General features: G+C 41.2%; 2 protein-coding genes and 1 long non-coding RNA gene across 5 annotated transcripts in view; 2 read left to right on the forward strand and 1 right to left on the reverse strand.

Annotated features, from left to right (window-relative positions):
• LOC116376700 (uncharacterized) overlaps positions 1–5021 on the forward strand; it is a 7809-nt gene extending 2788 nt beyond the window's left edge. The window contains exons 2-3 of the long non-coding RNA XR_004212138.1: positions 4541–4682; positions 4808–5021. This is a non-coding gene — a long non-coding RNA (uncharacterized LOC116376700). The remainder of the gene's footprint in view (positions 1–4540; positions 4683–4807) is intronic.
• A 440-nt stretch (positions 5022–5461) lies between these two features.
• On the forward strand, positions 5462–13153 carry LOC109864436 (uncharacterized protein C3orf18 homolog). 3 transcript variants are annotated; one of them, XM_020452350.2, is made up of 5 exons: positions 5462–5619; positions 8564–9039; positions 9189–9214; positions 10107–10221; positions 11251–12371. In XM_020452350.2, exons 2-5 carry the CDS (start codon positions 8608–8610, stop codon positions 11329–11331), a joined length of 654 nt encoding a protein of 217 aa, XP_020307939.1. In that variant the 5' UTR covers positions 5462–5619; positions 8564–8607; the 3' UTR covers positions 11332–12371. The 3 variants fall into 3 exon arrangements, with proteins under 3 accessions (XP_020307939.1, XP_020307856.1, XP_031641352.1); XM_020452267.2 differs by having other exon boundaries at positions 5470–5818; positions 11251–13150; XM_031785492.1 differs by lacking the exon at positions 5462–5619 and adding an exon at positions 6012–6475 and having other exon boundaries at positions 11251–13153.
• LOC109898650 (hepatocyte growth factor-like protein) overlaps positions 12988–21603 on the reverse strand; it is a gene marked incomplete in the record, with an annotated part of 45212 nt that continues 36596 nt past the window's right edge. Inside the window, 5 exon segments of the mRNA XM_031838104.1 lie at positions 12988–15511; positions 16077–16115; positions 18194–18244; positions 18433–18516; positions 19031–19229.

Genomic DNA, 21603 nt, shown 5'->3' on the forward strand with positions numbered 1-21603 from the left:
TCAGGGAAGCTAGAAACCATTATACACAGGCAGTTAGAAAAGCCAAGGCTATCTTTTTCAAGCAGAAATTTGCTTCCTGCAACACTAACTCAAAAAAGTTCTGGGACACTGTAAAGTCCATGGAGAATAAGAACACCTCCTCCCAGCTGCCCACTGCACTGAAGATAGGAAACACTGTCACCACTGATAAATCCACCATAATTGAGAATTTCAATAAGCATTTTTCTACGGCTGGCCATGCTTTCCACCTGGCTACTCCTACCCCGGTCAACAGCACTGCACCCCCCACAGCAACTCGCCCAAGCCTTCCCCATTTCTCCTTCTCCCAAATCCGTTCAGCTGATGTTCTGAAAGAGCTGCAAAATCTGGACCCCTACAAATCAGCCGGGCTATACAATCTGGACCCTTTCTTTCTAAAATTATCTGCCGAAATTGTTGCCACCCCTATTACTAGCCTGTTCAGCCTCTCTTTCGTGTCGTCTGAGATTCCCAAAGATTGGAAAGCAGCTGCGGTCATCCCCCTCTTCAAAGGGGGGGACACTCTTGACCCAAACTGCTACAGACCTATATCTATCCTACCATGCCTTTCTAAGGTCTTCGAAAGCCAAGTCAACAAACAGATTACCGACCATTTCGAATCTCACCATACCTTCTCTGCTATGCAATCTGGTTTCAGAGCTGGTCATGGGTGCACCTCAGCCACGCTCAAGGTCCGAAACTATATCTTAACTGCCATCGATAAGAAACATTACTGTGCAGCCGTATTCATTGATCTGGCCAAGGCTTTCGACTCTGTCAATCACCACATCCTCATCGGCAGACTCGACAGCCTTGGTTTCTCAAATGATTGCCTTGCCTGGTTCACCAACTACTTCTCTGATAGAGTTCAGTGTGTCAAATCGGAGGGTCTGCTGTCCGGACCTCTGGCAATCTCTATGGGGGTGCCACAGGGTTCAATTCTGGGACCGACTCTCTTCTCTGTATACATCAATGAGGTCGCTCTTGCTGCTGGTGAGTCTCTGATCCACCTCTACGCAGACGACACCATTCTGTATACTTCTGGCCCTTCTTTGGACACTATGTTAACAACCCTCCAGGCAAGCTTCAATGCCATACAACTCTCCTTCTGTGGCCTCCAATTGCTCTTAAATACAAGTAAAACTAAATGCATGCTCTTCAACCGATCGCTACCTGCACCTGCCCGCCTGTCCAACATCACTACTCTGGACGGCTCTGACTTAGAATACGTGGACAACTACAAATACTTAGGTGTCTGGTTAGACTGTGAACTCTCCTTCCAGACCCATATCAAACATCTCCAATCCAAAGTTAAATCTAGAATTGGCTTCCTATTTCGCAACAAAGCATCCTTCACTCACGCTGCCAAACATACCCTTGTAAAACTGACTACCAATCCTACCAATCCTCGACTTTGGCGATGTCATTTACAAAATAGCCTGCAATACCCTACTCAACAAATTGGATGCAGTCTATCACGGTGCAATCCGTTTTGTCATCAAAGCCCCATATACTACCCACCATTGCAACCTGTACGCTCTCGTTGGCTGGCCCTCGCTTCATACTCGTCGCCAAACCCACTGGCTCCATGTCATCTACAAGACCCTGCTAGGTAAAGTCCCCCCTTATCTCAGCTCGCTGGTCACCATAGCATCTCCCACCTGTAGCACACGCTCCAGCAGGTATATCTCTCTAGTCACCCCCAAAACCAATTCTTTCTTTGGCCGCCTCTCCTTCCAGTTCTCTGCTGCCAATGACTGGAACGAATTACAAAAATCTCTGAAACTGGAAACACTTATCTCCCTCACTAGCTTTAAGCACCAACTGTCAGAGCAGCTCACAGATTACTGCACCTGTACATAGCCCACCTATAATTTAGCCCAAACAACTACCTCTTTCTCTACTGTTTTAATTTATTTATTTATTTTGCTCCTTTGCACCCCATTATTTTTATTTCTACTTTGCACATTCTTCCATTGTAAATCTACCATTCCAGTGTTTTACTTGCTATATTGTATTTACTTTGCCACCATGGCCTTTTTTTGCCTTGACCTCCATTATCTCACCTCATTTGCTCACATCGTATATAGACTTGTTTATACTGTATTATTGACTGTATGTTTGTTTTACTCCATGTGTAACTCTGTGTCGTTGTATGTGTCCAACTACTTTGCTTTATCTTGGCCAGGTCGCAATTGTAAATGAGAACTTGTTCTCAACTTGCCTACCTGGTTAAATAAAGGTGAAATAAAATAAAAAATATACATATACATATACACATACATACATATACACATATATATATATATAGTTGAAGTCAGGAGTTTACATACACCTTAGCCAAATACATTTAAACTCAGTTTTTCACAATTCCTGACAATCCAGAGTAAAAATGTCCTGTTTTAGGTCAGTTAGGATCACCACTTTATTTTTCCTGCGACTCTGGCAGCACTGGACAGGTGGGAGCACCTGGAAGCACTGGACATGAGGGAGCACCCGGAGGGAGGAGACGGAGAGACAGCCTGGTGCGTGGGGCTGCCACCGGAGGCCTGGTGCGTGGAGGAGGCACCGGATGGACCGGACCGTGGAGGCGCACTGGAGGTCTCGAGCACCGAGCCTGCACAACCTATCCTGGCTGGATACTCCCTGTAGCCCGGCCAGTGCGGCGAGGTGGAACATACCGCACTGGGCTGTGCTGGCGAACCGGGGACACAGTGCGTAGGGCTGGTGCCATATACCCCTGGCCGAGGAGACGCACTGGAGACCAGATGCGCTGAGCCGGCTTCATAGCCCCTGGCTCGATGCCAACTCTAGCCCGGCCGATACGATGCGCTGCGATGTAGTGCACCGGGCTATGCCTGCGCACTGTGGACACGGTGCCTGCCCGGTCCACCTCTCTCCACGGTAAGCACGGGGAGTTGGCTCAGGTCTCCTACCTGACTTAGCCACACTCCCTGTGTGCTCCCCTCAATACATTTTTGGGGCTGCCTCTTGTCCCTGTTGCGCTGCCGTGCTAGCTCCTCATAATGCCGCCTCTCGTCTTTGGCTGCCTCCAGCTCTTCCCGGGGGCGGCGATATTCCCCAGCCTGTGCCCAGGGTCCTTTTCCGTCCAAAATCTCCTCCCATGTCCAGGAGTCCAGAACCCTCTGCTCCTGGTTACCACGCTGCTTGGTCTGGTTGTGGTGGGTGATTCTGTAACAGTCTGTAACGGTTGTCTTCGTCGTCTGACGAGGAGTATGAAATATCGGACCAATTCGCAGCGTGATATCTGTTCATGATGTTTTGAACACTGAAATACAAAAATAACAAGGTGAAATAAACGAAAACCGAAACAGTCCTGTAAGGTGCAAAAAACACTAAACAGAAAATAATCACCCACAAAACACAGGTGGGAAAAGGCTACCTAAGTATGATTCTCAATCAGAGACAACTAACGACACCTGCCTCTGATTGAGAACCATACTAGGCCAAACACGTAGAAAATATAACATAGAAAAAAGAACATAGACAACCCACCCCAACTCACGCCCTGACCAACCTAACATAAAGACATAAAACTAAGGTCAGAATGTGACAGAGGCACTGAGTTTGAAGGTAAGCCTTGAAATACATCCACAGGTCCACCTCCAATTGACTCAAATGATGTCAATTAGCCTATCAGAAGCTTCTAAAGCCATGACATAATTTTCTGGAATTTTCCAAGCTGTTAAAAGGCACAGTCAACTTATTGTATATAAACTTCTGACCCACTGGAATTGTGATACAGTGAATTATAAGTGAAATAATCTGTCTGTGAACAATTGTTGGAAAAATGACCTGTGTCATGCACAAAGTAGATGTCCTAACCGACTTGTCAAAACTTTAGTTTGTTAACAAGACATTTGTGGAGTGGTTGAAAAACTAGTTTTAATGACTCCAACCTAAGCATATGTAAACTTCCGACTTCAACTGTACATACTCTTACTATTTATTTTAGTAACTAATACAATGTTATCCACCATCAAAATGATATTCTGAATACTGCAATAAACAGTTATAGCTGATGAAAAATGTAAACAATGCTGTTATTCTACTGTCAAATTCCGTATAGAATTGTATCAAACTGTACTGTTCTTACACAGTTGATAAGCTTTTTTTTGTGAAGATTCATTTTAGAATGAGAGATGTGAAAATCAAAGGCATTGTACTGTAACATGACATGTTAGGAGATTCATTTATAGTAGGATTTCTGTCATCACTAGATGTCAGTGTTTTACCTTTTCAATGCCTTATTGCAATGATGTGATCCACCAGGACTCAGGTCGAGGTATTTTTTATTTCTACCGTTAATAGATACCAAACACCTAGAACTAATATATACTGATTCCACTAACGATGTTAAAGACATACTTTCCTTCTATATTTCTATTTATTAAAAATACATCAAAGGAAATTGGATGACGAAGGCTGTCCAATTCTGTTTCTTATATACAGCTAGCTAGTAGTAATATCTTCCTTATTACTTGTTTTTGTGTCATCACAGGAAAAGGTACCTTTAACCGTAGCTTCCTGGGTCTAATGGCATTGGCCCATGAAAGAGCCAAAGGCCAAGATGCAGAGCTACGAACTGCTTTCAAAGTGTTTGACAAAGAGGTCAAGGGATATATCGAGTGGAATACACTGAAGTAAGACTAACATTACCTACAGCATCTATTGCTTGGTTCCAGTTTAGAGACCTTTTTGCCCGTTTTTCCTCGCTATGAACTTAAATTAACTTTAAGAATCAGCTACAAACCACCTCTATTTGCAGGTACAGTATGTGTTGATGAATGCATCAGAATCACTGAATGAGTTGGAGGCAGAGCAAATGATGGAGCCAGATAAAGATTGAGATGGAACCATCCCAAGAAGCCAGAAATGAAGAGAGAACATTATGTTGGTCAGGTTTGACCGTGTTGGTTACTGTCCTGAACATCATGCTTCACCTGTTTTGATAATGTATTATAATAAAACAAGACAATTTCTCTCAAAATTGGTCCTCAAGTATGCAGATGTTTTCATTAAAATAAAGCTGTGGCTATTACTGCGTTGTGTGCTGACTGATTGAATGGAATTCTTATGGGTGACCTCTGGGGTAAAATATGGTATCTCATATGTATGATTTCTCAAAATTACAGTACTCAAACAAATCCTTACAACCTAACGGTACTATGAATGAAAAGGGCTTGATTGAAAGCACATTTGCCTCACTGAAAATCCCCAGTCCGTTGCCTGTTAGAGGATGTGACATCATAGGGTTAATTTCCCCAGGCCAGCCACCCGGATATAATCATCCATCTTGGCCTGACAGCATCTGGTCTCCCCAACCATTAAATCCCATTCTCATCCCTATAAAGCCAGATTGACGGCTCAGAGAGCCAACGCCAGCTGCTGCTTTCACCCCAGCCGACCTATCACAGGAGGGATGGGGGAGGGAGCTTTGGATCACAGAGCTCTTGGAGCAGCTACTGTTATCTGAAACACAAGGGCCAGGATAGGGGAACAGATCTAAAGAAGAGATAGACGGGGAATCCTCTGGAATCATCCAGGGGTCTGGTTGCTTTGTGTGGAGTGGAGCAGGAGGTGAGAAGAAGTGTTTTCCATGTAAACACCCCCTCAGAAGGGATAAGCGGAGGAGCGGTAGAGAGAGGAGGAAGGGTAGAGAGAGGAGGGGTAGAGAGAGGGGAAACGTTCCTTCTCCCTAGGATATTACCCCTCTATCTGGCTACCTACTACGGCTCCTTAAAAATAAATTGTGGTAATCACATCATATCAAGGAAAGGTAGGTACATACCCCTAACCTGGGAGGTCAATTAAGAGGAGCTTGCATGTCATGTTGGCAGGATTAAAAGCCAGACGTTTGCCGTATTTATACTTATTGACTTACAGAGGAATGATCACTGTACAACATTTCATGGTGTGAAAAGGACAATAAGAGATGATACATTTGAGAAACATGCTATATTATGGAAATGTTATTTTGACTTTGTACTGTATTTGCTCTCCAATTGGACAGTGACAAAGGCTGAGACTGGCTCTGGGTTGTGATGGGTTGAGATCTTGCACTGCACATGTTCCGCATTAGATGAATAAACAGACAGACAGCTGGCAGACTGCATTCTGAGGTGGGATCGGGGATGGCTCATGTGTCTTTGTTTTCATGGCTCGCTTCGAGGCAAGCAACACTGAACCATGCATGAGAGCACCAGCAGTTCCTGATGACTGTGTAATCTTGTTCTCCATAGCCAATGTGAGTAGGACCTTAAAACAGGTTCACAAGGCTGCGGGGCCAGACAGATGACCAGGACGCATACTCAGAGCCTGTGCCGATCAGCTGCCGGGTGTCTTAACTGACATGTTCAACCTCTCCCTAACCCAGTCTGTAATACCTACAGGTTTCAAGCAGACCACCATAGTCCCTGTGCCCAAGAACGCAAAGGTAACCTGTCTAAATGACTATTGCTTTGAACGGTCATTGCTCACATCAACACCACTCCAATTCACATACCAACATACCCGAGAGATCCACAGATGACACAATTTATTTTGTACTCCACACTGCCCTCCCACCTGGACAAGAGGAACCCCTATGTGAGAATTCAGTTCATTGACTACAGCTCAGCTTTCAACACCATAGTCCTCTTCCAAGCACTATGGTGTTGTTCACCCACAACTGCGTGGCTGCGCACAACTCCAACACCATCATTAAATTTACTGACGACATGACAGTGGTAGGTCTGATCACTGACGACAATGAAACCACCTATAGAGAGGTGGTCAGTGACCTGGCAGAGCGGTGCCAGGACAACAACCTCTCCCTCAATGTCAGCAAGACAAAGGAGCTGATTGTGGACTACAGGAAACGGACGGACGAGCACGCCCCCATCAACATTGACAGGGCTGCAGTGGAGCGGGTTGAGTGCTTCAAGTTCCTCTGCGTCCACATCAGTAAGGAATTAACATGGTCCACACACATCAACACAGTCATGAAGGAGGCTGAAAAGATTTGGCATGGCTCTCAGTTCCTCAAAAAGTTATACAGCTGCACCATTGAGAGCATCTTGACTGGCTGCATCAGTGTTTGGTATCGCAACTGCTTGGCATCCAAGCGCTACAAGGCGCTACAGAGGGTAGTTTGTACGGCCCATTACATCACTGGGGCCGAGCTCCTTGCCATCCAGGACCTCTACACCAAGCAATGTCAGAGGAAGGCTAAAAATTGTCAAAGACCCCAGCCACCCAAATCACAGACTGTTCTGCAAGCGATACCAATGCACCAAGACTGGAACCAACGGGACCCTCAACAACTTCTACATCCAAGCCATAAGACTACTAAATAGTTAACCAAATAGCTATCCAAATATCTGCATTGACCCTTTTTGCACTAACTCTTTTGACTCATCACATAAGCTGCTGCTACTGTTTATTACCTATCCTGTTGCCTAGTCACTTTACCCCTACCTGAACATAGCTACCTCAATTACCCCATACCCTTGCACATGGACTCGGTACTGGTACCCTGTGTATATAGCCAAGTTACCGTTACTCATTGTGTATTTACTCCTCGTGTTATAATTGTTTCTATATTTTTCTCTCTGCATTGTTGGGAAGGGCCCATAAGTAAGCATTTCACTGTTCGTCTACACGAACAGTGCACCATTGTTGTTTACAAAGCATGTGACAAATACAATTTTATTTTATTTGTGTGAGACTATACTAGATTGTATCATGTCTGCCATACTATTGTACATGGCAGAATTCAGCATGTAAATACACTGACCCTCTGGCTCACAGTTTAATGATATCTTATGAAGGCTTAATGAAGCCTACACTAGCCCTTTATAAGGTTTATATACTGTACATGCTTTATAAATACTATATAAAGGGTGGTGTGTGTGTGGTTGTGCAGTACTACTGTATGTGTGCAAACTTCGGAGCGACTGTGTAAACAGCACACCTTCTGACACATTGCCTAACAAAGTGTGCTGAATTTCTTAGGGTTGGTTTTCCTCTGTATTTTCTCTGCTATGTTCTGCCACCCTTTTCTCTGCTTCTGGTGCCCACATCCTGCCCACAACACCCACTGCTGCCCTGTCGGCACAACAGGTTCTGGGGTTTAATCTGATGGAACCAGGGGTGGGGACATATATGCTTTTACCTGTTTCTACAAATACACACTTCTACGAGGCGAACATCGTGTCATGTCATGAGCACTGTCAAAAATACACACAATTATTTTGCATCTAGTTTAGTTTTTATGGAGGATGCGCCTTGGTGCCAATTTGTTTCAGTATTTCACAAAAAGATTAACACCTGACTGCTTTCAGTAGGTGATCAGAGGTTTTGCCTTGATCAGAATCAGAATGAAAGTGCCCTCCTGTTTGACACATGTGTATTTCAGACCTCAAACATGCTACACACACACAAAACCAACCTACAACCAACCAAGCCATATGATATGCTATTGTAGTGTGCATAATATGTTTGTTTGTTTTCTGATCTGACGGTGTTAAATGATCTGTTTTAGGTTCTACCTGGAGAGTGTGTTCTGGTGTACTCAATGCATTCCCAATGCTTCAGCAGACCTCAGTCCAGAGAGAGTCAACCTGCGGCTGTTGTGACACACCTGAGATACAGACAAGAGTCACATTGAGACAACCACAGCAGTGGGACACAAGACAACTCTCCACAGTGCTTTGTTGTTTCCTCTTAGCTGAAGCCATGGATATGACTACGGCCAAGACCACCGCAAGCTTTCTCTCCACTGTCTCCAGCACCTCCATGACCCCCATTCTCACTGTTACAACGGACGCCAGGATGGAACAGGAGATGGTCACAGAGTCCAGGACAAAACTCATGACCACTAACATTACTATAACAACAACCAACGAGACAAGCTTCAATGCCACCAAGCTGCCAGAGTTGGAGCTCGAGGGCTCTGAGATGGGCATGGTGTTGGTGCCCTTTGGCATCATCACTGTAATTGGCCTGACATTGGTCGTGGTAAGAAAGCAATCGCTTCAGTCACTACCTAGTTTCCATGCCCACAAAATATGTCTGTTTGTCACGACAGTGTACACAGTATGAATGAGTTATCTAATTAACAATGATATGTGTGACTCCCTGTGCCCCACCATGTCTTCCACTCCCAGATGCTGTATATCAGGAAACGAAAGAGGTGAGGAAGTTCCTTATTATATAAGAGTTGAAGTTATCAGCCAGATTTGTGAAAGGGAGGGCTACCTTCCATGCATATCCAAATAATTATAGCATTAAGAGAAAAATGTCAGTAATCTTTGTCCTGGGATCCCAAAAGTTGAACGAGCTGACGTTAGCGTAGAGGAGTCCCTGCCCATATTCGGAAAACCTACCTTAATCAAGTATCTTGATTAAATCCCACGCCCCCCCTTCCCCTAAAAAAGAATAACACTCACACTGTTCTTTTCCTACTAGCACCGACTTAGCTGATTACTATTTTATTGAAGAAAAATTTACTTACTATGATTATGATATGTGGTTGTCTCACATAGCTATATATTTATTTAATTGAAATTTTGAAACAAAGAATACTTAGTAACAAAAATAATATGGCAACTACTGTCCAATGATAATTACAATGAAATAAAAAAGTATGAGGCAACTACTGTCTTCTGTTTTGGAGTGACAGACAATTTAGTAATTCATACATTGTGCAATTCTGAGTTTTATAACGGCATCCAATAATTAATCTGGAAAGATTGTTATAAATGACATCTAATGCACAAAGTAAGGTCTTGGTTTTGTTTTGATAGATGACGTCACCATAGTGTAGGATAGGATGCAGCAGTTGGGTTACTAAATGATTTTGAATGGATATAGTAAAACCATTCTTAGATCTGTATAGTAACCCAAGCTTATAGTTAGGACTTTTTTTAATGCACTAACTGTAAGTCACTCTGGAAAAGAGCATCTGCTAAATGACCAACATTTAAAATGTAATGTCTTTCTAACAATTCATTAAAAGGTTTCAATACTACATAGATGCATTTTTCTAACTATTACTTTCCTCCTGCCCTGTGTTCACTGTTCAGACTGGAGAAGCTGAGGCACCAGCTGATGCCCATGTATAACTTTGATCCGGCAGAGGAACAGGATGACTTGGAACAGGAACTCCTGGACCACAACCTCACAGGACCCAATAACAAGGTAGTATACGACACAGGTCTGAAGCAGTGCCCAGGCTACACTCCCCTCTTCAGTGATACTGATCCTCTACTGTAGATCTACGATGATACAAGTCTTGATGGTTACATTATGTTCAGACTCGTCTTTAATAACCTGCAGTGATCTATTGCTCACTGATCTACAGTTACTGGATCTCATCTATATTTATCTACAATGGATTCATAAATCTATAGGTTCAGAGCATCATAATGTACTCCAACAGAGCTTTGTGACTACAGTGCTTACATTACCAGTAACCAGTTGCTATTTTATACTCATATGAATGGACTTTTTTCTTTTAAGTTTTGACAATAGGCAAAATGGTAATACATATGGTAAAGTCTAATTTGTGTTTGTTGTTCCATTTTCCTTAAGCTACCCTTTTAAAAAACACTTACATACTACGTGTGGACCTTGCCGTGTTAATTATTCTCCACTTACATACAACAAGTTCAACGATTACAACAGAATACCACTGTACACACATGCACAACCTTTTCTACTACACTGGAGTGACACACACCGATACCCTCATTTCACATCTTCTCTCTGTGTGCCTAATACCATCAAGTTGTTGATTACTGCCTCATCACTCTCACCTCACTGCTCCTAAATGTCCCAAAATGACTGATTTCCTAATTTTCCCCTTGTGATTGACATGACTAGGCTATGAATGTGATTATAAAAATGTGTGTGGCAGTACTGGTTTCCTTTACAGACATGTCACTGACAAATACTACATAATTCTCTCTTCCAAATTAACATACAGTAGATATCTTAAGTACTCAATTCACTTCTCCACCCATTGATTTGTTTCCCAAACGCTACATTACTAAAACAAATGTTATAAGCAATCACAGCAGTGGCAGATTCAATATTCATTGGTTACAAAATGAAAAATCAGTTCATATGACCACTTATGGCATGGCATTACAAAGTTATGGTGGATGATTCTAGTATTACCATGACAACTATTGTGTCTCACAGTTTTACCCCCCCCCTCCCTCCCAGACTCTCACGACCTCCCAGGGGATGACACAGAGGCCCAGTCGCCTGGTCTTCACAGACGTAGCCAACGGTCTCAATGCATAACTACACTCTTAAAGACATGAGAGGGGACTGGGGGGCGTGGGGAGGGGACTAGCTATTCCGTCATTGAGATATGTTGCTCAGGAAAAAAAGGAAAACTGGAATGAAGGCCATGGAAACATACTGATGTCTGGGGGATGTTTTTCAGGCTGGGCTATAAGGGAATTCTGATGTTTAAGTTGTAATGTAGTCATAGTTTAACTGTGAGGTTCTCCCATCATTGTCATTAGCGCAAAACATCATCTACAGTGACTATGGTGGGATATATGGGGAAATTAGGTGAACTGAAGGATTTTGTACTGGTTGTTATTTGTTGCACAAATACTTAATGGGTTTTTGTTGGATCACTGTCTTTCTCTGTAGTTAAGTGATAGTGGTGGTAGAACTCCTACATCCATCTTCATTGAAAAATTTGTCTAGAATGTATTCATTTCCACATGTTCGTATTTTGCTGCTAAATGTAGACAACCACATTTGAGAAGAGTCTCCTCTAAAATGGTTATGCAAAAATGTTGACTTTTTACTGATTCCATAATGGTGGTGGACTAGAGACCTGGAACGACAAGGGAATGGACATTCTACACATTGAAGAACTAAAACACGACATCAGGAGATCTGGAGGACAATGCCTGAGGTACTGTAACCCACCTAGTGTACATTACTGTACCCCTGTCCACACATCCTAAATGTGTCTTTCAGCACTTCTGTCTCTATCGCCCCTTTGCCCTCAAAGTATTAGTATATTTCCTCTAAGTAATAAAGTATTAGTATATTTTCTCTAAGTAATAAAGTATTAGTATATTTCCTCTAAGTAATAAAGTATTAGTATATTTCCTCTAAGTAATAAAGTATTAGTATATTTCCTCTAAGTAATAAAGTATTAGTATGTTTCCTCTAAGTAATAAAGTATTAGTATATTTCCTCTAAGTAATAAAGTATTAGTATATTTCCTCTAAGTAATAAAGTATTAGTATATTTCCTCTAAGTAATAAAGTATTAGTATATTTCCTCTAAGTAATAAAGTATTAGTATATTTCCTCTAAGTAATAAAGTATTAGTATATTTCCTCTAAGTAATAAAGTATTAGTATATTTCCTCTAAGTAATAAAGTATTAGTATATTTTCTCTAAGTAATAAAGTATTAGTATATTTCCTCTAAGTAATAAAGTATTAGTATATTTCCTCTAAGTAATAAAGTATTAGTATATTTCCTCTAAGTAATAAAGTATTAGTATGTTTCCTCTAAGTAATAAAGTATTAGTATATTTCCTCTAAGTAATAAAGTATTAGTATATTTCCTCTAAGTAATAAAGTATTAGTATATTTCCTCTAAGTAATAAAGTATTAGTATATTTCCTCTAAGTAATAAAGTATTAGTATATTTCCTCTAAGTAATAAAGTATTAGTATATTTCCTCTAAGTAATAAAGTATTAGTATATTTCCTCTAGGTAATAAAGTATTAGTATATTTCCTCTAAGTAATAAAGTATTAGTATATTTCCTCTAAGTAATAAAGTATTAGTATGTTTCCTCTATAACAAGTAATAAAGCAGCAACATTGGTTTCTATACACTTAAAGATACAGTATTTAACCAACAGTATTTTGACGACCACTTATTGTGCCGCTACTTTTTGATGAATACATGACAGACGAACATAGCTATGTGATACTTTTATTGGTAACAGACAGACCAAGCAGCACCTCTATACTCATGCAAAAACACACCATAAAGCGAAACAGATCAGAGGCAAACTAAAAAACACCATTTTGAGTTGTGTATTCAAGTTCAAATGGATTACATTGAAAATAAATCTTCATGAAGTACATGATCAAGGAGACTGAAATGAAAGGGACACATTTCCAAATGTTGCAAAAAAATATGAAAAGCTTAAAAACTGAAGATGTTACGAGATAACAGGACCCAACTACACTACTCAATATTTAAAAGCCCTTGTACATAAAGCATTACAACAAGCACATGACAAACTCCTAAGATATGTGTACTTATATACACACACACACACACTGAATATACTGTATCTATATCAGTAAGCTCATAGAGCAACACTGTCAATATCATATAGACAGTGGATATCCTGACGTTGCTGAGGTATGAAGTTAGGTTAGGAGGCACTTTTACTGACATCACAATGCAGTACTTCGGGTTGATTTACCTGTACGATATGCTGTTATGAACCTAGTGAGATGAGTGGACAGCAGATATATGTTCTATAGGTCTCATAAGATCACATGGGACAAGCAAAGCTAAAATCAGTCAGCCACCCCTCTGGGACAGTGCTCAGTGCCAAAAACAGACCTGTTTCAGACGTAGTCCACATGGCAAACAGTAATTCCAGCCAAAGACGTGAAGTAATAAGAAAAAGACAGAGTTTAGGTTAGAAACTTGCAACTGACAGAAAAAGACTGTATGTGGACCTGTCCACCCTCTCCAGAAATACATTACAGGAAGAGCCCAAAAAACGAAATGTTAACTTTTATCTCACTATTTCATGTCTCACATGTCACTGACATCAATTCATCAAATGGTATGGTTGTTAATCTAACGTCTGCAGTGTGAATGTGAGAACATGAAATGAAATGACGTATCTTATGTAAAAAGCTAAGAGGGGAACACGTAAGGGTTCACAGAGGTTGTTATAGAACAAATAAAACAGAAGTAAAAACTACAGCAAACAGTCAAATATTGGGTCATTTTGAACCCAGGTACTGTAGATAGACCCATTCTCAAGACAGGCATTTCATCAGAGCCACTAAAGGCTTCTGCTGGGATTCACTTAAAGAGTCTGTCAGCATGGGAGTGGGAGGGAGAGTGTGAGGCTAGCGGGTACAGTACGCATGGGAGTATCCTGAGTAGGTATGTGTGTGTGTGTTCGTTTTTTTGGTATGGGGAGAGGCTATAAGAGTCCTCTGATTTCCGTGACTGAGGTAGACTGAAAGGTAAAGGGACTGAGGTGAGTTGAGGTCTGAATGAGGTTTGTGTGTCAAGTCATATTGTGAATGTCAAAAAACAAATCAGAAATACACAATAAAATAGAATAATATCATAACTGAGTAGAATGATATGTTCCTGAATAGCTAAATGCATAGCTACATTAAGGCAAAATACCTGAGGTTTTAATGAGTGTATTGAGAAGATAAAGGTAAATACAAAACCTGAGTGTGGTCCGATGTCATGTCAATTGGACACTGTTGAGTTTAGACTTATTTCTGCTCATATTAATGATCCGATGTCATGTCAATTGGACACTGTTGAGTTTAGACTTATATCTGCTCATGTTAATGGTCCGATGTCATGTCAATTGGACACTTGAGTTTAGACTTATATCAGCTCATGTTAATGGTAATGTAAAATGTATTCCCATTCAAATATATATCTAACAAAATATCCCTGTGTTTCTTCACAATCAGGACAGACATAACGTAAATTGGGTCATGCCTCTTGTCCCAGTAGCCGCTGTTTGAAATGCATCCTTTTCTTTTGAAAACCCTTCCCCACCATCATCACCACCACCACATACACACGTACGTGCTCACACACATGCACGCACGCACACAAAAACACACAGCATCAACCAATCTCATTCATGAGAAAGGGTTTGGGCAGTCAAACTGAATTGTTGCACGGATTGACCAAATCCTTAGTAATCAATCAACTGACCAAAGCTATGTCCATCATTGACCCAGCCTCAGGGCTGGATAGACCCCAGGTACAATAACACAGCCAGGCCTACTGTTCTACAAAGCAGGGATATTATCTGTTGTTTTAGATCCTCATGACAGTGGTTGGATTATACACTCGTAGAAAAAAAGGTGCTATCTAAAACCTAAAAGGGTTCTTTGGCTGTCCCCATAGAACCCTTATTGTTTGCATGTAGAACCCACAGAAGGTTCTACATGGAACTTACAAATGTTCTACCTTGAACCAAAAAGTGTTCTACCTGGAACCAAAAGGGATCTCCTATGGGGACAGACAAAGAACCCTTTTGGAACCCTTTTTTCTAAGAGTATACACCTCTGTCTCTGCCCAAACCTTGAGGTAGTACTGTGGCACATTGTCTATTCCCCCTCTGCTTCTTCCTGGCCTGGAGAGTGAGATGGCGAAGCCTCAGTGGGTAAAAACTGTGACTGTGAGGGGCCCTCCTCGGTTTCTTCTGAAGGACCCTGTGAAAAGACACAAAAATACAGACATTAGTATGTACATGTATGTGTGAGAGTGTGAGAGTGAGTGCTTGCGTGCGCATGTGTTTGTGTAATGAGTAATGATATACTTGTATGAGTGTGTAAACGAGTGATTCTTTACATGTGGGGAAATAGGTCTGTACGCGAGACCAAGAAATGCTAGGGAGAAGATGGTTATGTCAGGAAACCAAGAAGAAAGGGGAAGAGAGCGGTTATATCAGGTTTCCCCGCTCAGCATTGACTCATTCGCATGTCTGTGTCTGAAAAAGGGAGTCTGTCTATGGTTTCAGTTCTTAATGTGTTTTAACTTCTTTGAAACTTGGTTCTGCAGTGAAGATTGTGATAAGATGGATGAGGAAGTTGAATGGCATTGGCCTCTTTTTGTGCCAGTGTTTTGGCGTAATCCGTTGATTCTCTGAAAGAAGGTGCTATTTGAACAGAAGTTCATATTCATCCTCCATGAAAGTAGTGCTCAAGTACAATAGGTAAGAGGATAATTTGAAGAATAAAAACATAATATGACCTATTATGGTGTACTCCTTCTTACCTGCTGTTCCTGGACGACTTCTTGAACTACTCTCTGAGGCTTTGGAGAAGAATAAAAGTGAGAGAAAAAGAAGAGAGAAAGGTTGTTCAATCAATCAGTCAAACTCTCCATTGCACAATGCAGGCCAGCAGTCGACAACTTCAATCGTCAAGGGCTGCAATGTTTTACTTTTAATCAGTGAATGATTTAGACCAGGACTATTAAACTCTTACCCTACAAGGTCCGGAGCCTGATGGTTTTCTGTTCTAAATGATAATTCATTGCATCCACCCGGTGCCCAAGGTCTAAATCAGTCCCTGTTTAAAGGGAAACAACGAAAAGCAATGGGTCTGGCTTCAAGGTCCAGAGTTGAGTTTGAGGGATTTGGACCAACGATGGGCAACTCAGTCGGGATTTCAAATTACTGTTGAGAGTTTGAATAGCAGAATACACAAGGTGCAATTTCAAAATGTGGTTGTGCATCAGCAGTTTTTATCTTGTTATGTCAGTCACTGACAGTCACTCAATTAGCCCATGTCAGCAAAAAAAATGTTGATTGGCGAGTCAGCCTAAACTTACCGACCAGGGGGTCCCCATTGATTTTGTTAGTCACTCTCACTCAGATATCATATCCTCCCCACGAGGGGAATTTCACTTAGGGCCACCAAAAGTCTAGGACTGGTTCTGACTGCATGTGTTGGTATGGCTGAGGGTAAGCAGACCCGCGAGCCACTGCGGTCCCTCATGATTAGTTCAGATTTTTTTGTGGCCCCCACCCCCATCAAAGTTACCATCCCTGATTCAGACCTAGGACACCAGGTTAGGGAATGCTCTTGTCAATCACTGACACGAATCAGGAAAAACAGAGGGCACTACTGCCCTTAAAATCATAAAAGTCTAAGCCGTTGGAGGGCTACTGTTACAAGATGGTCATACCATGGATCATTTAGCTATTTGATTTGGAATTTTAGGACCCCTTTAGGTATACATTTTTGTTGTTGTTGAAATTGCTCACACGCCATATAAATGCATTTTTATCTTTATTTAACTAGGCAAGTCAGTTAAGAACAAATTCTTATTTACAATGACAGCCTAGGAACAGTGGGTTAACTGCCTTGTTCGGGGGCAGAACGACAGATCTTTACCATGTCAGCTCGGGGTTCGATCTAGCAACCTTTCGGTTACTGGCCCAACACTCTAACCACTAGGCTATCTGCCACCCCCTAAACGACAAAACAGACAGTACAAAAATAAATCATAAGGAATAAGGTTTTGAAGTGTCTGTCCTATATCTAGGAGATATAAGAATGCTCAGGAAATATATATTTCAATTTTGGACACACGGTTAACCCCTTTTTTGGAGGGCACAAAACTACTTCCATACTTTCATTCATTTTTGATAATGGTACCTGGTTACCATCAGAGTCCCGTGACACTTATTGGGATTGTAGAGCAAAACGGAGAACAACATCGTGTTTGTGAGTCTCCTCTTTCCATAGTGGGGTCATATTAGTTTGTAACCCAAACGGTTTGGACGTTACAGACAGAAGTTGGCACATCGACTCTATCGACTTCAGATGACTCCTGTGAGGCTTCTGGGGGTGTAGAGCAAAATGGAGAAACCGTTCGGACATGACAGAAGTTTTTTGTGAGAAGACCAATTTTCAGAATGTCTCCTGGTCTGACAAACAGAGCTTTAGTTCTGCGACTTTTCACAACAGATGCGGAAGGCCGACATAGGCGGTTGCATTTGATTGAGATGCAGCCCATGCAAATATATATATATCTCTAGCTTAAACAGACTCTTATGGATATTTTAAGGCAGCACTTATCAAACTTGGTACTGGGGAGACCAAAGGGTGTTTATTTTGTTTTTTGCCCTAGCACTACACAGCTGATTCAAATAATCAACTAATCATCAAGCTTTGATAATTTGAATCAGCTGTGTGGAAGAAAAAAAAAGTGCACCCCTTGGGGACCCCAGGACCGAGTTTGTGAAACACTGCCTCAAGGACTGAAGTTGTGCATTCCCTAGGATACAAAGAGAGATAGGAGTCTAGGGGCGTACATTTGAGGCGCATATCAGTAGGCCTCATTACATGTGTGTGCTTGAGTGAGTGTGTATGTTAGCCTCATACCCATTTCCTTGGCCGGCCCCTTGGTCTTCTCTCCCCGACAGGCTCTATTTCCTGACACAGAAAGGATGGAGGATAAAGCAGAGATGATTGTATTGTTTATTATATACACAAAATGTCTACTCACAACCCTATTCCTACAGTTGATATTTTCTGTTCAGCTCCTCTGCCTAGTTGGATTCTTTGTTTTTATTGCATATTTCATGTTAACGATATCCATGAACATGAGAAGATGATCTTACCTTGGGTGTGGCACGAGGGCCTTTGTTCTTGCTTCCTCTGGGTCGTCCTCTCGGCCTCTTTGGAGTTGGGGGGCCAGTGGGCTCCTGGGGAGAGATGAAGCTAAATCAGGAACTGCTATGGTTATCACTCTGACTCTTTCCATAGCCAAAGCAGCTGTGACCCACTCTATTCAATAACATTGCATAGAAAAACCTATGCCAGACTACAGTTGTTAAAATGTGCATTTGGGTTGCTGCTTATGACAGGGTGATATATTTCAGTTATTGTGTCATATACAGATTTAGGATCTTAATTTGATAACTCTGTTACAGGAGAATGTTCCTACAATGCAGGACATTTTTTGTGTATTTGATTTTTAAAAGGCTTCTGAAGTTTGTAATTTCCACTTAGAAATTTCAGACTTCATTTTCCCTTACGAAAAATGTATCAACCCATATAAAATGTTTCATTAATAATAATCCACATAATTATTCACATTTCCTGTTGCTGCAGGATTATTTTCCTGCTCATCAAACTAGCTCAAATTAAGATCCTACATCTGCAGGGTCCTGTAAAGTGTATGAAGTATGTATGTGGAGGGTTCTGTGGTGGTCCAACCTCCTGTTGTTTCCGTGGGCGACCCCGGCCCCTGCGTGGAGGTGTAGAGTTAGGTGATTGGGCCACGCCTGGCTGTGGTGACGGCTCCTTGGTCCCGCTGTTGCTCATCCCTGTGTCTGTCCACCAGCGCAGTAAGATGGGGGTGTGGGCATGGATGGCCAGAGCTCAGGCCTCAGGGCAGAGGGTTAGGGGGGGCAGACTTGAACGGCAGGGGGTAGGACACGTGGGAAGTAGAAGGGGGGCTCAGGTTAGCTAGTCAGTGTTGGGCGATCTCTTTCTAGTAGGCCTATTGTAAAGACATATATAGTTTATACTATCGTGCATCATCTTTGTATTGTTCCAATGTGACTGGGGGCTGGACAAGTTGATACAAATACATTTTCCTCCTCTCACTCTGAACCTCATAAAATCATTATGAAAGGCCACACTGCTTTCGTCTTGCAGTCAGTCACAGAGCAAGAGTGAGAGCTGCTTTATAAAAGCCTTTGCACCAGCCATTGCAGGTTCATCTGAACACAGACAGGGGTTTGGCATATGTAGGGAAACATTATCTCAGTCTGCAGTAACTATAAGTAGCAGAGATATTCACAACTCAGTATCCCATTCAACATTTAGATCTAATCCATCCAGTCTGTACCGGTTATTATTGGTTATCTACTGTATGTCTGTGAGGCTGTATATATAGGCTATATGCCTGCTTGTTGACATATTTGTTAGATTATGTGAGTATACAGTGCTTTCAACATGGGCTTCTCAGTTACTTTGTACTTGAGTTCCTATGTGCCTTTAATCTAATATCACCTTCCAAATTGAATACTGTATCACCTTCCAAATCATATACCACCTTCCAAATCAAATACCACCTTCCAAATCAAATATCACCTTCCAAATCAAATACCACCTTCCAAATCAAATACCACCTTCCAAATCAAATACCACCTTCCAAATCAAATACCACCTTCCAAATCAAATACCACCTTCCAAATCAAATACCACCTTCCAAATCAAATACCACCTTCCAAATCAAATATTGCCTTCCAAATCAAATACCACCTTCCAAATCAAATACCACCTTCCAAATCAAATACCACCTTCCAAATCAAATACCACCTTCCAAATCAAATACCACCTTCCAAATCAAATATCACCTTCCAAATCAAATACCACCTTCCAAATCAAATACCACCTTCCAAATCAAATACCACCTTCCAAATCAAATACCACCTTCCAAATCAAATACCACCTTCCAAATCAAATACCACCTTCCAAATCAAATATTGCCTTCCAAATCAAATATCACCTTCCAAATCAAATACCACCTTCCAAATCAAATACCACCTTCCAAATCAAATACCACCTTCCAAATCAAATACCACCTTCCAAATCAAATACCACCTTCCAAATCAAATATCACCTTCCAAATCAAATACCACCTTCCAAATCAAATACCACCTTCCAAATCAAATACCACCTTCCAAATCAAATACCACCTTCCAAATCAAATATCACCTTCCAAATCAAATATCACCTTCCAAATCAAATACCACCTTCCAAATCAAATATCACCTTCCAAATCAAATACCACCTTCCAAATCAAATACCACCTTCCAAATCAAATATCACCTTCCAAATCAAATACCACCTTCCAAATCAAATACCACCTTCCAAATCAAATATTGCCTTCCAAATCAAATACCACCTTCCAAATCAAATACCACCTTCCAAATCAAATACCACCTTCCAAATCAAATACCACCTTCCAAATCAAATATTGCCTTCCAAATCAAATACCACCTTCCAAATCAAATACCACCTTCCAAATCAAATATCACCTTCCAAATCAAATACCACCTTCCAAATCAAATACCACCTTCCAAATGAAATACCACCTTCCAAATCAAATATTGCCTTCCAAATCAAATACCACCTTCCAAATCAAATACCACCTTCCAAATCAAATACCACCTTCCAAATGAAATACCACCTTCCAAATCAAATACCACCTTCCAAATCAAATATCACCTTCCAAATCAAATACCACCTTCCAAATCAAATACCACCTTCCAAATCAAATACCACCTTCCAAATCAAATATCACCTTCCAAATCAAATACCACCTTCCAAATCAAATACCACCTTCCAAATCAAATATCACCTTCCAAATCAAATACCACCTTCCAAATCAAATATTGTCTGCACTTTGCATACAGATATTGGAGGCTAAAATCCAGTACTAAATATTTTGCTGCTAAACAGGTTACCTTTGTTTATTTCACTAATAACTAAAAACTAGAGGGATTATGATGTAATTCTGCATTTCATTCCTTCATTAATTAATTAATTGTGTTGTTAATTTTGATTGATTATAGTAACGTGTAGAACATAAACAGAATTCCAAGATCAAGCTCATGCACAGACCAATCAAAAAGGAGATACATCTTGTTGCATTGATATACACTGTAGCTTTTCTTTACCAACAAATGCATTTAAGTAGGAAGTTGGGAGTTGAATTTGTCTGTCTGCAGGAGTAGGCTACAATGTTTTTAAACACAGGTGAAGTCTATGAACAGATA

The sequence above is a fragment of the Oncorhynchus kisutch genome, linkage group LG1 (genome assembly GCF_002021735.2).
Source record: "Oncorhynchus kisutch isolate 150728-3 linkage group LG1, Okis_V2, whole genome shotgun sequence".
In the NCBI taxonomy this organism is placed as follows: domain Eukaryota; kingdom Metazoa; phylum Chordata; class Actinopteri; order Salmoniformes; family Salmonidae; genus Oncorhynchus; species Oncorhynchus kisutch.